Consider the following 18474-nt stretch of genomic DNA (forward strand, 5'->3'; position numbering starts at 1 on the left):
CCTGGAACACCTGGGAGTTTAACATCAGATTATATACCTCCGCACTTTATAGAGCCAAGCAGTTCAGCAAGACTGCACTCTTGTGTCCATTACAGTCACACTTAAGAAAGTGATATGGGAAAAATGCTCAGAAAGGAAAATATGCCAATGCTGATCATGCCAAGGGAACAGCTGACATTGAACTGGCCATCTACGTCCAAAAATGCCTCCTATAACAGGACATACTTCACAATAAATATGAATGTCCAGTTTCATTTTCGTAAATAAAACTACACAAAATTGAAAATGTAAAATAACTTGTTTGTCGTACTAGGATGCTGAAATCTGTGGCTTTTCACTGAGACTCTTTGTGGCGGAAGCTAGAAACATACAAATATGCATCATACAATTTACAATACATACAATTTAAACACAATTTTGTTGCATCGCCCTATCTGGGCTTTTTCTGAAACAACGGACTCGCTTGCTGAACATGATCCCTTATGTACTGCATGCCCTTGTCCTTTCTAGACATAACAACCCCCTCGCCCCCAGTCCACAGCACTGGTTGCTCTATTCCTAGCTTTAAACGGTCCTTATGACACTCCATTTCTGAAGAGCTGAGAACATACTCTGCATAAAATAAATAAGTGCTCTCGTGCGATGTCAATGCTGAGCAATACCCTCCCGTGCAACTCAGCGTTGATTAGCTGGAAGCACCACTCGTCTTTTAATCATTCTGCAAACGGCATTACTTTTCTTTTCCCTTCATTAATATTCCATCAATCATCTTCCTCATCATCGGTCGCTTGTGGTGAGGGAGGAGGCTAATGAGACTGATCTCCAGGGCAGCGAAACGCACGCTCAGATCCTCATTCTCAGCATTCCCGTTCAGCCGCGCCGGTGAGGAGCGGACCGCCAGCCAGGCCGCTCCCACAGCGAGCTGCACGCGTCCTCAAGCACAACACCATTCCTGCGAATGCCCTCATTAGCACTGTGCAAATACTCAAGACAGCTGAATATGGAAATCTATTATAACATGCTGTCTATTAAAAATCAGAGCCTTCCTTTGCATTGGCTGCCACATTTGGTGTAGTTCTCTAGGTAAGCAATGCTGGATATCTGAGAGGATACCCTCACCAAAACAGCAACTATCAATTTAGTGCTGAACTCAAGATTGCGAAAGTGCAACCACAGCTAAGTGTTTTTCAAACTGTTCACAGCAGGTAAGCTAGCTGGGGAGCTTTCAAATGTCTGATTAGTATTTCTGCATAAAAAGAGGCCCAGGCTTCACAAAATGCATTGATCTATTTTCCTTACTTCACATTGAAGGTGGAGGTAGGCCCCTGATAACATTTCCAAACCGGTCTGGATGTGTAGCTTTAGCAGCTGGTATTAGGAGCATTGTGGGAAGAGTTCTGGGCAGTGACCAAGTGCTCCAGTCTTACCTCGTCCTTCTCCAGCAGGATAAGGCGGACCACTACAATGTTGATGGCGTTCCCGATGCTGGCATCGCGGTACAGACCCGACACCTGGAACATAAGTGAGTAAAGACATCAGCCAAACCAGCCTCATTTTTGGCTATGCAGAGAGGGCCCGAGGCGATTCCCCTATGCTTACGAGCCAAAAATACACACTTCTAAAGACTGGAAACATCACAAAGACATGATGTAACACTGCACCATTTGAGAAACGGAAGCCACATTTCATCAGTAACAGCAGTTGCCATCACATTAACAGTGTGCAAATGGGGAGCTGAGCAGATCAGCTGACTCCAGCACCTCTACAGAAGCTTTGGTTTGATCGTGTGGGCTCTAACAGAGAGCAGCATGATGTGCCCTGAAAGATGAAACCTGTCTTTCCCATTTCCTTTCCTGTCCTTCAAAATAAGATGTCAGGCGTTTTTGCTGTATCCATGGTAACTAGAGACAGCGAAAATGATTTGGGGACCAATACTACTTCAGAGAGAAAATAAATAATGACGGAACTATTTTTACAGCAAGTCCTATGTTTTTCATTTCCCAATGATGACATTAATGAATTAAAGTTAGTTGTAGTTAAACTAGGAAAGATGGTTCAGAATTGTTATGTCGTATGTTATCTGAGGTACCTGTCAATCCTTTGTTATGCATCTATTCAAGGATGGGGTTATCTGAGGTGTACAAAATGTTGAATGTAAAAGGCAAACCACAACCACATTAACGTGTCTGTCTCACCATTGCATTTTATGCAATGAAGAGGTTTCTGCACTGCTCTTTTATTCTGCACAGCATACAAATTGTTCAACTTTTGAGAGGACAATAAACGTGTTTAGAATTCACTAGCTGTGTTCTGGCCACTTTATTTCTCCACTGCACTCCATTGGAACATTGATTAGAGCAGTGCCTATCCTCTGTTGTGAACATTATGCAGCTATTAAGAGACAGAAGTGGATGGTTTGTGAACAAGATACATTTATCTAGTTCTCACCAGCTAGCTGGGTGAACAAAAATTAAAATTGGGAGTTTATATGGAAAAACATGTGTTGCAGCAGGTATATGGCAAAAAGTTGTAATATTTCTACATTTCCAAGTGTTTTTGCTATATTCTTCATTCTGTAACCATCAAAACTATTGACTTGTTTTAAGTGGATTCTCCAGAGGTTAGGATGCCGCCGGCCATGGTGGGTGTGTTTGATTCATTTTATTGCTGCTTGAAAAGTCACATGGATGAAACCGATGAATACAGCTATTCAGCAGTGATACTCCTCTCTCCGATCTCTAACATGGAGGGCATTTTTCATTGAAAGGTGTCCTCCACATTAAACCCACGCACTGCGCAGGAGATATAGGGCAGTTCAGCTCTGCACCACAACTCCACTGCCATTAAGAAATGTCATAAACTAGAAAATCAAATCAAAAAATTGTTTCCCAGCAGAATGAAAGAATTCTTTCTTTACAAATATTTTAATTTTTTTTAACCATCACCATTATAGGCTTGTTGGGTTAGCCTTAACATTTCACTCGTGGTTATACTTTGCTACATTCCAGGACAAGTGGCTCTCAGTTGTTACCAACTCAGCATCGCTGCTTAACTGTTCACTGCATTCGTCCCATGACACTCTGTGGAAACAAATTCTGAAAACAAAGCAAAACACATACAGAAAATAGATTTTTCTTCAGTTCTGAATCACATTAGCTTTCTGTACAGCAGACCAGAGTGATACTTTACCTCTATTACTGCACTGTACTGGTGTTCCATGCACCTAGAAAGATTTCATACATGCTAGTCCAGACCATCATAATGTGAAGCATTCTTAGAGAAGCCTTTCTGTTCTGCACTAGGTCACCAAACACAATGACCGTCATACCACCAAGATTATCTAGCTGCATATGTTAAAATTTACTTCAAAGATTTGATTCATTTTTATCTATTTCTGTGGACAATGCTGTCTCAAACATTCCAACATCCTGTTTAGAGCCCACTGACTGAATTATTGAGTAATCTCACTGCAATGAGAAGTCTGGTAGTTTCAGAAGCAAAAGCTTACCCTGCATAATAAATCCCCCTTTTCATTATGCTTCACTGTTAAATAAGGTCAGATTTCTGAATGCAGCTCCAATGTATAAATCATCTCCATGGTTGGACTTCAACAGTCCTCAACCTGGTGGTCCTATAGAGATTACAACCATAACTAAAGAAAAGATACATTTACATTGTGGGTTGTTACAAAGTTTTCCTTGAACTTCGCGTGTTTCCACGGTTCTATTTCTCCAGTGATGGAGAAATAGCCATTTCCTGCTCGCTTGGTCTCTGAAACTCGGAGGGCACCGCATCAGAAGGAGCGGCTCATGAAGGAACTTATTCATTACGAGGCTCATTCCCGCGCTGCCAGGGAGAGAGAATGCCTTCCACTCAGAAGATGAGATCCCCGAACAATCACACCATGGTGCTCACGCGGGCTCCGTCCCCAGAGCTCAGCCACGGCAGCACTTCCTACCTGGCAAAACTAAGGCTGTTTACTCTGCGCTGCAGCTGCCGCTGATGACAGCGCTATTCAGATGGAGCCCATTTAGTTTCTCAAAAAAAAAAAAAAAATTCTCTTTCCTCCCCGGCTTTGAAGTGCTAATCACTGTGAAGCAATAACAATATGTAATACTGCCTGTACCCTGACGGGAGCCATTAGGTGCATTTCCTTTTTGAAATTTATTTCGGTTCACGTCTGCCATTTCCATAACAATGGAGCTATCGCTGGGAGGATGGTGGCCATTTCGTGCCTTCAGAGGAAACCTCACTGGCCAGCCGCAACATGCTACTCCTTTTGTCTGTCTGATTTCCACAGAGGGATATGGAGGAGAGACTCTGGACTTCATCAGGCACTTTAAATGGAGGAGGGGGCCTAAACGAGCAGTTCAGGAAGAGGGGGGCAGTTAATGAGGGCTGCATACCCCCCCAGTGTGGCACCCCTCTTGTGTTTGGATAGCGCTCTCGAGGTGACTGCCTCTCCTGACTCCAGAATGATAACAACCAGCCGAACCTCGGCAGGCACTGCGCGTTCTGGAACATTTTCCTAGCGGAGGGTGACAGTCTCAGGGATGGGTCAGCTGACTTGGAGCAGATCCAGGAAGTGCTGATGGAACAAGGGTCATTTCACAGGAAGTTGTGGTTGACAGGAAGGCAAAATAACAAGAGGACAAAGGCAAATCTGCACCTCATCCACAGGGATGCAGCACTGGAGATAAAATATAGCATTAATACCCCAGAGAAGGGAGGTCTGGGACACAGTGAATACCAAAGGCCTGCCTTCTCAGTCCACGATGGACGTTTTGCTTCTCTACTTATATTTTTCACATGAAAAAAGCCATTTTCTTTTCTTTCCAATTTCGGCTCACGAGTGACTCACTCAACAAAGACTGAGCTCCACGGCCTCGACACCCATAGACTGACTCTGATGTAACTGGGTGCCCACAGCAGCAGGACATGATCATCATCCTCCCACTTCACCAGGCCCAGGCTCTACAGGGGAACACTGTTCACAAGCCCCCTTGCTATTTAACCGGGACTCAGCAGGTTACCAGTTATCATCAATGAAGGACGTGTCTCCGACTCAGTCCACTGTAATAGTGGGTTATTCTTTAAGCAAAACGCTGGTCAGTTTGCAAGTGTGGGAGACAGTCACTCTCGTAGCGGCTGAGCAGATGAGAAGACTGCAGTAACTTCAGCTGCAGTGCTCCCTGTGTGTTACATACTGGTGACACATGAGCATAATTCAATATGCAGAAATAGGGCAGGGGTAATCACAAAAATAATATTAATTATAAGAAATCAAAACACGACCGCCCATCCACACCCCTGTTTTTATACACCAAAAGTCCTCTTTAGTATTATTGTATTGCAACTCAGCAGATGTTTTTATATTAACAGATCAAACTGATCATGAGACAATGCATCGATTCAAATCACAAACTTGGAGCTAGAGGGCACAGCAGGCTCAGTGCTGCGATGCAGAGGTTACCTGAGACTCAAGCCTGATCACTAAACTAGAGCAGGGAGCTGCGGGGGGTAAGGGGGGTAAGGGGGGGGGGGTTGGAGGGGGCGGCGCGGCTGACTCACGATGTTCATGACTGCCAGCACATAGCTCTCCACGCCCTCGCTGCCGTGGTACTCCACCATCTTGGGGTCGGCCACCACCAGGGTCTCCACCCACTTCTCCCGGCTGACGGAGCGCTGCCGGAGCCTGCGCCTCTGCCGCCGGCCCTCCCATCGCTCCCGCTGGCGCTCCGCGCGCGTCCAGCCGCTGCGCAGGTCTGGGGACGGACCGCGAGAAACACGAGTCACTCTGTTTACTAAACCCGGCCACATCCGACAGGAGGAGGAGGGGGGGGAGGGGAGAGCAAAGCTCTATCAGTATCACAGACACACAAGGGGCCAGAGTACACTGGACAGACAGCACAAAAAAATGAGATTATAAGGAACATCACACTGGTGAAATGCACCTCACTAACGCTCGAGAGAAGCCAGACACTGTAAATTAATGGAGGACGTTGAGCCTTTCGCTGTGTGGGGAGCACTTGAGGAGAGAGGCTGCCAAGATGTAGAGAACCTATAATTAAGCTCTCTCAGGCTCTGAATGCTGCATGGTTTGCCTTCTCTGATTCATGTTCCCCGACAAAGTCGACTCTGTCTATTTCGCCATGACGTTCTGGCCAAACGGAGGAGCCCCTCTCCTGCTGCACAGAGAACTGGGCCAGGAGCCGCTGCTGCAGAGGATTTATCCCACTCCTTCGAGGGCACTTACCTGTGACCCCGCAGGTCCCATTGGCGCGCTGGTCCTGGGGCAGGGGGTGTATGGATGGGGCAGGGGGCTGGGCGATGTGGCGCTTGTATATCATGTGAGCCTGGGGGGACCCTTCATTCTGAGCAGGCTCCAAGGGTCTGATAAAAAACTCCTCCTCTGACAGCTTAAAAAGTCCAGTCTGCAGAGAGGGAGGGAGCAGGGGTCAACTGAAAAACATTTGTCTGCATACAAAAGGCCTTAGGGGGGATATACATTGCAAACAGGATTGTTGAAATACACTATGGGGTATGTTTTATTAAACTTTAGCTTATTATTTTCCATAAGTTATACCCTTTGGGAAGAGTGGAGTTCAGCTCCGTTCTCTAACACAGAGTTATGGCAGAAACTGCTACGCCTGACAGTGGCTGATGGTGATGGATAAAGGAGAGGCTGCATACTTTCACGATCTCATCTCAGTGGCCCGGGGGTGAGGTGGGATCTGCGTGTCAAATTATCACCTCAACGCAGACTTCTCCCCCAAGGACATTTTCAAGCCCCACACACGGCGAAGTGCGCGTTCCACTGCCCTGGGGTCCAACCAAGCTGGGCCGAAAACTCGCAGCATTCTAGACACAGGTCCTGAGGGTGCAGGACAGCATCTGCTTCCAGACGCTGGGCGAGTCCCCCTCAGTGGGGTCCCAGGTGCAGGGAGCACCGCAGATAGGTGCCAGACGTCAAATCGGTTGGTCACATTTGGAAACGCGATTAAAATCCATGCGACTACTGCACGGTGACTCCAAAGCCGTCAGACTTGAAAGTCAGTGTTAGCGCTTCAGAGGGCCAGCACGTTGGCGGAAGGTTTGAGCCAGCTGACTGGATTAACGAGACAGTATTGTGATGCTCCTTGGCGCAGATGCCTTCTTAGCCCCAGGATTTCTTAATAATGCATTTTTCAGGGGAGAAGGGAAAAATTCCCTGTCACACTTTGATCAGAGCGCTCTTTCTTCACTTTCTCAGCTGGGCTACAGGGCTAGGAGCCAAAACCTCGCGGATGAAAGCATGAGTCAGCACTGTAATCTGCGCAGAGTTCACCCTAATTAGGAGCGCCATGTCCCAAACTAACCTACGCTTATGCCACATCTACAGCCTCAGCCAACCGCTCACTCCCAAATCCTTGACCTTCAAGCTCATCCTCCGCAGCTATTTTTTGTTCTGTGCTTAGGAAAAGAATCCCAAACTGAAGCTCTCGTTGGCCATTCTGCGCGAGCTGGCGCTCCGCGTCCGCCGCAGCTTCAGGAAGCACTCTTCTGTCAACAGCCCGTGTTTCCATGAGCAGCTCAGAGGTCACCGGGCCCCGTGCTGCAGGGGATGGGTGGTGTGCGCTCGGTGTTAAAGGGGGGCTGGGGAGGGCAGGGGGTCCACAAGGTCACCATGGGACACTGAATCACCACACAGTCTGTCAGGCCCAGATGCAGCCACAGGGGCAAATAACAACATCAGCTGTGAGCTCACCTTAATTTTAGCTCCAGGACTGCCATCAAACACAGATGTTGCCTAGTTGATTTATTCACAAAGGTTAGGACCACTGTGAGCAGAATTAGAGCGGTCACTAAAGGTTAACATTTGCCTGAGAAAAAAAATCTCTTAATAACCCCACACCTCTAGGGATGAAACACATCATGTTGAAGAGCTAAGAGCAACAAACTCAAGGCCACAGTGATCATTCAAATCTCAAGCAATCCAAAGATTCATTACTGGAATGGTGACACTACCAGAAATAATGATATATTATTACACACTGGTCCACTCAGGGCCTCTAGTGGGGTGATCAATTTTAACATTGTCTGAATTAAGTGACATTTGTTCTCTCTGGTTGGTTGCAAGATGCTGTACCAAATCAAAATAAGCCTAAAAACTCCAAAACTGCGGGCATTTTAAGAAAGTGATTAAGAATGTGTTCTTGTTTGCTAAAACACGAAGAAAACTCAAATTCATCCCAACTTATGTAGCTTAAAAAACTGCAACTGCACAGCTGGCGAAGGCAGAACACAGGCTCTTCATCGGGCTGCTGTATGAACGAGGCGGGGGACTCACTGCAGACCCAAAACCTCTGTCCCTCAGCCACTGGCAGTCGTGCACTCCCTGGTACTCTCTAAAAACAAACCGCCACAGCCAGAAAACAGACCAGACTGGCGAGGCATCACTGCATTAAGGGCAACTGCCTCAGACTAATAAGCCACCCAGAGGTCCAGTATAATTTCTTTTTAACCTACTAAGTGCTTAAGTCCACTCCAGTGGATGACAGTCTGCTCTTAAATGGACCTCCCAAGACATTCATGCTCTTCATTATTCAGAGTTTGAGGACTGGGGCAGGGAGGGGAACAGCTACCTAAACAGACCAGGCTAACTACATTATGAAACATATAAAACTTACTTGTCACTCTGTTATCGAAAAATGAAATAACCCAGCACCAGTCAAACACAGAAATCGCAGCTTTCTGTTTTTGCAGCAGGCATCTGCTATGTGGCAAAGCCTCTTTAGAAGAATGAGTGTGGACTCATTGCCCTGCAGAGAGACAGACGGCTTTTCAATTGGTGTCTTATTGGAAGGGACTGGGGCAGTTAGAGACCAGGGCGCTCAGGGACCGGGGCAATTAGAGACCAGGGTGCTCAGGGACCAGGACACTCACCAGGCCGTCACAGGTGCTGATGGCCGCCTGACCCCTCACCGCCCGCCGCTCCCACACCTCCCCGAGGAAGTGGCAGAAGGCGTGGTCATGGGAGCGGATCTTGGCCCCGTCCAGGCCACCGTACCGCCGCTCGGTGAGGAAGCCGGGGGCCAGCAGGTTGGGGTTGAGCGTGAGGTTGAGGCGCAGGTCATGGCCCTCGTGCTGAAGATGGTAGAAGACGCGGGCCGGGCCACCCCGCCCCGCCCCAGCGTCCCGCCGCTTCACCCTGCTCACGCGGTGAGAGAGCACGTTTGACACAAACCGGCCCGCCGCGTCCACCCTGGAGGGGTGCACCACCTCATACTGAGGTAGCCTGTGAACATCAGCACCTGCAATAAGGAGGACCAGAGGCAAGAGACAGAGAAGGGAGAGTTTGTTTAACTAGACATTTATCAGGTCATTTAACCAAGCTGAAACAAGACCTTCACATGCATGAAAAAATATGATATATATGTGTCAAACTTCTTTAAGGCTTGCTTATCTGTATTCCCTCATGCTCTCATTTGAAAAGCTCAGCCCACTTAGTGCCCTTGACCATATACATCTTTCCATCTCTTATAATCTGCCATCATTGATTCACCCAGAATAATCATTGTATCATTACTGACATTTCAATGTATTACTCTTTAGTATAAAAACACAATTTTTCAGAAACAAAATAATATGACCATGAGGGGCCAAAAGAACGAGAGAAAGCAGGTGGGAGACTGAGATAATGTAAAAGGAGAAGGAGTGTGAAGGGAGAGAAAGGGGGAGAGGTGGAGAAAGAGAGAGGAAGGGAAGGAGGGAGTGGGAGAAAGAGCATGAGTGCATCTGTGGTCATTAGAATTTTCAACTATTCTCAGACATCTGCAAGACTGCAATCAAACCCACAAGCCTATTTGGACACAGTTCAATGAAAATAATGCTTTTTATGCTCGGATGCTCACCACAAAGCAGGCCCTATTAAGACAACATGGAGGGTCTCATTTCATGAGTGGGCAGAAAAGAGATGGTAGAACTGACACACAGTAGTATATCAATGTATGATGAGTGGTATCATGAGCTGTTAAATTTGCAATGTGGATCATTAAGCCACTAACAAATGGCCTATCAGAACAGATCAAATGACTTCTTCTCCTAGTAGTTATAAGAGCTGCACTGCATATTGTTTGATATAACTGTTCCATTTATTGTCTCAGAGTCAAATGATATAAACAGGACTGAAGCTGCCCTTGAAAGAAATGTGGCTAAAAACTTACACAAACAACCTGGCTTAAATATACTTTCTTTGATCTTCTCAGTGTAAGAAAAGTCATTTTTCTATATTTCTCAATTGTTAAACCAGATGTTGAAAATCCAGATGCTGGTGGAAACTTGTGCACTGACTGAATTACTCACAATAAGAATAGATGCCCACATGAATATGCTCTTGTATTAAGACAATGCATCCATGTAACTTTACATGAAGGCCTATTGTGATGTTTGAGATGAACTCCTGAATTGCAAATTTAGTCAAACGTTTATTTTTCCCCTCAGCGAATGCCAAAATATTGAAGTGGAAGTACCAACAAATAAAAAGTACAGCCTACTTTTAAATCAGAATGAATTTGTTTGTCAAAAAATACAGCACAAATGAGGTTAGACAAGCCATCATCAAAGGTATGATGCCAACAGGAAAATCTGTGACCTCAAAATAAACTCTTTTTAGACATATACAATATTGCATCAGGCCGCTTGAGACAAATTAAAGCCAACGACATCCCAGACCTTAAAACAACACAGGCACCGGGGCTGGGAAGCAGGCCATGCGAAGCGCTGAACTTGCCTCCCTTAGGGAGTTTTGGCGTGGAGCTGGACTGAAAGCAGTTGTAAAGAGAGAGCCTCCAGTAGCAGGTTGGAAGCATGCTAAACAATGAAGCCATTCTGTTATGTTCATGCAATGACTTTCAGCCCACTCCCCAGGTTTGAAACTTCTCTGAATTGCCAAAAAGCCACTCGGTCTTTCAAAGGGGAGTGAGTGTTATTGGTGGCAGTCTGGAAGACAGCATGTAAAATCAGTTTATGATTGCATTTCCTGGGAGGGATGAGGGGGATGGGGGAGGGGAAATTCTCACAGAATAGATTCTGCCCCTCCTCCAAGCACACAGCCTGGCCCTGCTCTAAATGTAAGGCTGTGGAGGTGGTCACGGGCCACACTGATGATGAAAATACAAACAGCAATCCCCCAGTTGCCATGGATCCCACCCCTCTAGAAATCAGTAACTCTGAGCCTGAGCTCTCTTCTGACTCTGTCCAATCTGATTTATGTGAGAGAGGTGTCTGTTGGCTCTAGGTAGCTTCCCTGATGGTTATCTTTTCCATTCTTAGCACATGCACCACTTTTATCTCCACTTTAAGCACCTCAAGCCAGACTCCAAACTAACTAACTCAGAAACCCCATTATTTCTGCTAGGCAGGAAATGCTTGTAATGGTCTGATACAAGTGGCCAATGCCAAGATTGAGAATTGAGCCAGTTCTATGTCTGGAGCTCACTCCAAAATAAATATTCATTAAGAGCTGCCACATGCAATTTGGCGCAGACACTGACACCTGTATGTAACCTTTCCACAGTTTAAAGTTTTTTTGTTTGTTTGTTTGTTTGTTTGTTTTTTACTTTTATTATTTGTCCTTATGACCAACAAAGTATGCCTGGGCTTTTCAACTCAGTCAGGCATAAGCTTGTATCATAATTAAAGGACAAACAATTGAAACAGACATGAACAGCTAAAAGTAGGCATTTGCTGATGTCTAACTTCCCTTGTAGCATTGAGTTTGCACATTCATATTACAAAAAAAAAAACAACGTTATTTTCGTAAATTACAGATCAGTTAATTATTAACCGATATGCGGATGTGCATTTTTACATTTCATGCAAACTTATTGAGCACTACTGCATTTCATTTGTGGAAGTTTGAAATATTTGCTGATATGATGTCACATCATGATGGCCGCATCTGTGCCATATTACCATGATGCTGAACAGAAAAAGGAAGAGCCTTCTATATGCATTTAGCTCAGGTGATTCTTATGCTTTCGCCAAAAAACGTGACATCGCAATGACAGCGATGCCGTTACTGACAAGCTGACATGCACGCACACAAGGGGGGCACGAACCATTGCCCACATCATTAAGTATGGACCCACTTGTAGGAAGGGAAGGCTCCTGAGATAGAACAGACTAAATCACTTAACCTACACTAAACAAGTCAACAGCGGGATAAACTAAACACGGGAGTCTCAAACTAGACTTCTAACTGAAGCAAGAGTGGATACAAGCGAGGCCGCCAATGACACCACTCCGCGCACAGCTGTGTATTTGAAGCAGGAAAACATTCCCAAGGCAACGGGAAGGACTGTTTATGGAAAACCCTTTCTGGAACCGTTTTCAAGTATCTCCTGTAGCCTTCAAGACAGTGTAAATAGTTTCAACAACGTGTGCACATTAAAGATGCATGTGTTATTAATACTTTTATCTATTTTATTTAGTTTTATCTGTTCTTCGTATCTTATACCGAAATACCTAAAACAAATCTGCTTTCAAACAAAACTGATGGGTACAAAAGAATACGAGTTGCAACAATTACAGTATTTAAGAATAATCTTCTTCATATATGATTGCTCTATTATTCAATGAGGTTACAATGAATCCACTCACCTGATCCCCCTTCAACTGCTAATGTTTTACCGTTTTCCAGCACGGCTAAGATCCCAGCCGCCACAACAAAGTAAGTGGGAGAAAAAGTTGGTCCGGGAATATTTAATCCACAACTCCAGTGAATGAACATGTTGCAGCACGACTGAAGGAAACCCACTTTATTCCTTTCCTCTCGAAGAGCCGAATGTCATTTCATTTAAGTTCTATCTGTTATTAAACTTGTTGCCCAAGCTAAAATCATCTGGCAGCATTTTCTCCTTGCAGTGAAGTACAGACGGCAGGACTAGACTCCGTTATAAACGTCTTCACCCGGCAGAGTTGTACAAGAATTCAGCTTCCAGACCTCAGGGTAAATGCGGGACTCCGCATTCCGAGGCTACATAAGCTCTTTGCGTTGATCTTTGCCGACAAAAAGAATCTCCCTTCTTTTTCTAACAACAGACCGCAAACAACTCATGGAAGTTTTGTTGAAGTTCCCTTAGAAAACCAAACTTTGTAACAGAAACGCCTCCTCGATAACGCTAAGAGCGCTGTGGGAGGACTTCATTGAATGCGTCTTTCATTGAAACCACAGAGCCAAACAAAAGAGAAAAGTTCTCAACTCAACTAAGGGCTGTATTGTTGCTGCTTCAGGACGTTAAGTAGGCTATTTACACGCTGCACTGGCGCACGCTATTCTAATTGGAAAGGACACCATTGGTGGTGGGAGGGTAAAGCCATGCGTTATTCCATTGACTGACATTGTGATGGTTTACCAAATACATGGAGTGATGAATTGTATCTAACCACGATTTGACCACGCGGCTGCCTTGGGAACGGGTCAAGTTAACAAGAGACCGGTGCGAATACAAGTGTGGGGTGAAAACAGCGAACTTATAATTGCCTGCACAACCTCAGAGACCGACAATCAGTTAATATGCTTTCGGTTTACACAATTAATGGTATTTTGGATATTGCAAACAATCACTGCACGAAACAAAAGAAAAGGCATATGGTTGTTCCACTTTGTTTACGCTCAATGCATATACTCTAAGCAGTATCCGAATTACGGCGGGGATTGGGGGGGTCTGACCCCCCTAATTAAAATTTGCTCTTGGCACTATGGCGCTCCGCTCGCTGAGAAAGGGATGGGGAAAGAATTCAATGACAAAGCAACTAAACAACGGCTAACCGCTGCAAAACGCGTGGCCTACACCAATAGATTTGCATGTTATCCCTTATTGCACAAATCCTTCGTTTTGCAACATTTCTGTATGGACTTAAGTCGCTCTACATTAAAAAGGCTGATAAATGCTTATATATGCTAAATGGACGGAGTACCGGTCCCACAGGTGTCATGCCAATGTTAAATATTAGCATTTAATATAAAATGCATCAATAGACTAGTAAAAACAATAGTTTTTTAAAACAAAATAGTAATCAAAGTCACGCTTATTCTAGTGGTTAATAAAAAAAATGGTCGGCGTTTACTAACGAGGTCATGTTTTTTCTTTCTTCGTGCATCTCTTCAGTGTGTGCGCCCTCTAGTGGAAAGTCGTCAATATACCACAATTGACGTGCGCAAGGGATTAGATTACACATTTATGAATAATGGCTTTATTGCTTTTGAGGCGCCGGACAATGTTTTATTTATGGCATTCAAGAGTGGATTTCGAGTTTAAAATACAGTTTTCACTTAACTGTAAATCATGATGAGAAAAATGTTCAGCTATTTGCCATATGGTTTGGAAACGCATGTTGTACCACTGAGCTGCATTTCAGACAGTGATATCTTCATCACTGCAAGTTGGAGTAAAACAAAATAGACAATACAGAGATGCGTTGTCAAAGTAATTTAATGGAAATTGCTTATAATCGAAAGCATTTCTTGTATTTGGAAGCGTGTAATTAACGTACATGCAGTTAACTCTTCTAAACAACTCTTCTGAGTAGGAATGTGTTCTCAAACAGGACGGCACATAATTGCATCTGCATCTGCAGTCTATCTGTGCTTTTGGTGCCATTTCATTTAGTGCGCGCTGTCACTTCAGCACCTACCTAGCCTAAACTAGTCCCATTACTGGGAGTGCATTTTTGACCCCTGCAAGGTTGTGTGGAATAAAGGGAAGGGACACCAGAGGAAATGGCTTACTTTTGGGAAATATTATTTAGACAGCCTACTGTTATTTTACATCTTTTAAATGCTCGTGTTTTTTTCTTGTATTTTAATTTTCATTCTGCATCACAGGGTCACACACCAAAAAGTGGGGAAACTGACCATGTTAACAAGTTGTTACTGGACAACGTTACTAGGCCATAATAGTAATGCACAAGCTAGCTGGGAAATTTCCATTAGTTTCGGCTAACCTATTGAGGCTCTAAACGAGTATTAATAGTAGTTAATGCTGCCTATATTTTTTGGTTGCACTTTGTATACAGGGTGGTGCTTTTATTAAGCGAGACACAATACGTTAAGAAACACATTATATTTATTTAGCGCTCTAGCAGAATCAGCGTTAAATTTATGTGGCATAAACGTCACTCCCATATTTAACCTGTTGAATAATGGTACCTGATGCAAGCGTTCTAGTGTGATCTTGAACTGTCAACTGCATTTGATACAAATTCGGTACCTGCGCTGCACTTCAAATAAAATGCCAATCAAAATACTTTTGACCAATCAGGGACTTTCAGGGGCAGGCACATGGAATGGCACATCTATTAAAACGCTCGCTGAAGACGGTCGACAGGGCTGGGAGTTTATGACATTACAAAAATGACCACTTCCTGGAGATAAATTGGAGGTATATACATTTGGCACCATGTCATCTCAAAAAGAAGCATAAATCATGTCGTGCAATTACTGATATGCAATCAGCAAACAGGCTGGTGCTCCTAAATGCACCTGGGAACGCATTCTTATTGGAAATGATGGGGGAGATTTTCAACCATAGCGCTGGCAGCGGCAAGTTTAACAGGTCTCTGACGGATCCGAACAGGTTCAGCAGTTTGGAGGACATAGATGTGACTGCTGACGGGAGCCCGGTACTCAGGATACTTATCTCCATAGTTTACTCTGTGGTGTGCGCTATTGGCTTAGTTGGGAACTTGCTTGTATTTTTTCTGATGAAGATAAGGCAAGGGAGGAAAAAATCCACAATAAACTTCTTCGTTCTTAACCTGGCCGTGACGGACTTCCAGTTTGTGTTGACCCTGCCCTTCTGGGCGGTGGACACCGCTCTGGACTTCAGCTGGCCGTTTGGACATGCGATGTGCAAGATCATTCTGTCCGTCACCGTCATGAACATGTATGCTAGCGTGTTCTTTCTCACTGCCATGAGCATCACACGCTACTGGTCTGTCGCATCAGCTCTGAAGAACCGAACTCGACCGATATCCTGCTCGGTGAAATGGGTGAGCGCACTACTGTGGGTTGCGGCGACCGTGGCTACAGCACCAACATCTATATTCTCCACAGTGAGAAATGTAGCAGGAGAAAAACTCTGTCTTCTGAGGTTCCCTGATGGTCAGTACTGGCTAGCGCTCTACCATCTTCAGAAAATACTTATTGCGTTTGTTTTTCCTATGCTGATAGTTTCAATCTGCTATTTGATGCTTTTGCGATTCATCCGACTGCGAAGCATGAACAACAATCGTCCTAAACGGAAATCCAGGGTCACTAAATCTGTCACCATCGTGGTCCTCTCGTTCTTTCTTTGTTGGATGCCAAACCATGCCATCACATTCTGGGGAGTGTTAGTCAAATTCAATGTGGTTTACTGGGATAGAACATACTACATTGTTCACACCTATGTGTTCCCTGTGACTGTCTGTCTAGCACATGTCAACAGCTGTTTAAATCCAGTTCTATACTGCCTCATGAGACGGGAGTTCCGAAAAATGCTAAAGGATTTATTTTGGCGGATTTCTTCACCCTCGATTTCGAATAGCTGTCAAATACGTCCATTTTCTGGAGCCATAAAACCTGAGCAGGAGGACACCCAAGTAGTCATTCCTCTGCACGTGATAGAAACTGACCACTCTAGGTTAACTATAATTAACGGACGTTGTGACGGACTGCCAAGCGTCACACAAGAGAGGTGAAATAATGTGCGCTAAAAAGTGGTGCTACATAAATATTTCAGAGAGCACATCTTACCACGACACAAGCCCATACCAGCGATGAAAAACGTCGTCCATTTACGAAATATACCGTTCTGATTTGCTTCAAAATGTGAAAATTGTGATGTGCCAAATTAAGTACAACAATATGTTCTGTAAATGTATATCCTTTGAGTTTTATTTTTAATGTACTATGCGGGTCAAATCTTGATTTACGAGTTCGACTTTACTTATTGGGTGTTTTATTACACTAAGATATAGAAATGAGCTTTTAAATGTTGTCTAATATGCAACAGAGAAGCGGACATGCTGCAGTCTTTACGCATCAGTGTTATCAGGAACACAAGCACGTGTTTGTTCTTTGTGGACGTACATCCGTGTACTGTGATTTTGAGATTTGGAATGTGCGAAAGTAAGATTTCAGTGCACTATGTCTCGCCTTAAATATAGTTTTAAATATTATGTCATACACTTTTGCCTAATAATTAATATTTTAATGTAACATTTCAGGTGTGTTTTTCAGATGCCTCAAAATCTATTAGGCTGCACTGCACCCATAAAGGATAAACATGAATTAAACAAGAGTCTGATCTATCCTAAAATTTCCAGGGAACAATACATTTGTGTATTTGAATTTATTCTGTGTTTCTATAGATGTTTGAAATTAAAATAGTGTTTGCACGTAAATGAATGTACTGTAAGTCACTACACTGTTGATTGTAAATTCACAATAAATTGTTTTGTTATTGGCAAAAAAAAATAATTTTGGCTCAAATGATTTATTCTGTCAAGAAAGGGTTTCATGGCTATTGGCAACAGGCTGCAGAATGCTATTAATGTCATAAGCTTTTAAATAATTACTTGCTTCCTGAAATCTGACTCTGATTCACTCAATGATTTCAGGGCTTGAAAAAAGTATATAATACAATAGTTTGTTTTTGCATCTCATTGTCTAGCAATTACCAATAACCATTAGTCATGTATAAGCATCTTTGAGTTGACAAAGGCAGCTTTTATGACTTGTTGGCAGTGCACAAAATCAGTTAATGTACCACTTATAAAGATATCCTGCATGGCAGCCCATAATAAATGCACCAATGTCCAAGTGAACACTATATGAACATTAGCCTGAATATATAATGCAGTCTGTAAGTATTTGGACAACCCCTACAGATTGTTTCCAGCATCTTATTAATTCCATGCTGCAAAGAATTCAGACTGTTCTGGGTCCTAACTGGTACTCGATAAGTGTACCCAATAAAGTGGCAACTGTGTGTGTGTTTACAGAATACACAAACCACACTTTGTGCTGCAGAATGAAAAAGGTGGAATTGTCCACCTTCATATCTCTCCTCTCTACCTTCTCTAGTCTTACATCTGCTAAAATATCCTTTTCTCAGTCCAAACTTCAAAGCTCCATATTGAACACAGGCAAACTGTTTTCCAGCTTCTCTTTATTTCTGAAGTCCTGCCCCTCCTCCTTCAGCAGGAAGATCTTTTCAGACGGCACAGTCCTCCCCTTGCTCCCCCATCCTACCATGTCATTCTACCCACTCACTCGCCTCCTCTCACCGACATTCACTTTCCAGGTTCACTCCACGTATCCATCATATCTCACCTGCTGATACTACATTGGCCAACCACCTGTTTCCCTGTACCCAATACCTTAAGTTCTTCTCACCTAGAGTGCTCGCATTAATTTATTTCATGACCAACTCATCACTGTCTGCA

At 44.1% G+C, this 18474-nt stretch overlaps 2 protein-coding genes across 2 annotated transcripts in view; one reads left to right on the top strand and one right to left on the bottom strand.

Annotated features, from left to right (window-relative positions):
- The window catches only part of LOC118215434 (A disintegrin and metalloproteinase with thrombospondin motifs 7), an 83429-nt gene extending 69737 nt beyond the window's left edge, over positions 1–13692 (bottom strand). Inside the window, exons 1-5 of the mRNA XM_035396235.1 lie at positions 12643–13692; positions 8926–9293; positions 6257–6434; positions 5572–5765; positions 1428–1511 (exon numbers count right to left, since the gene is read on the bottom strand). Coding sequence (XP_035252126.1) covers positions 1428–1511; positions 5572–5765; positions 6257–6434; positions 8926–9293; positions 12643–12772 — 954 coding nt within the window. The 5' untranslated portion in view covers positions 12773–13692. The remainder of the gene's footprint in view (positions 1–1427; positions 1512–5571; positions 5766–6256; positions 6435–8925; positions 9294–12642) is intronic.
- Positions 13693–15236: 1544 nt separating this feature from the next.
- Positions 15237–17506, top strand: LOC118215157 (relaxin-3 receptor 1-like). The gene has a single exon (XM_035395609.1). The coding sequence runs from the start codon at positions 15490–15492 to the stop codon at positions 16723–16725; it is 1236 nt and encodes a 411-aa protein (XP_035251500.1). The 5' UTR covers positions 15237–15489; the 3' UTR covers positions 16726–17506.
- The last annotated feature ends 968 nt before the right edge of the window (positions 17507–18474 follow it).

The sequence above is a fragment of the Anguilla anguilla genome, chromosome 16 (genome assembly GCF_013347855.1).
Source record: "Anguilla anguilla isolate fAngAng1 chromosome 16, fAngAng1.pri, whole genome shotgun sequence".
In the NCBI taxonomy this organism is placed as follows: domain Eukaryota; kingdom Metazoa; phylum Chordata; class Actinopteri; order Anguilliformes; family Anguillidae; genus Anguilla; species Anguilla anguilla.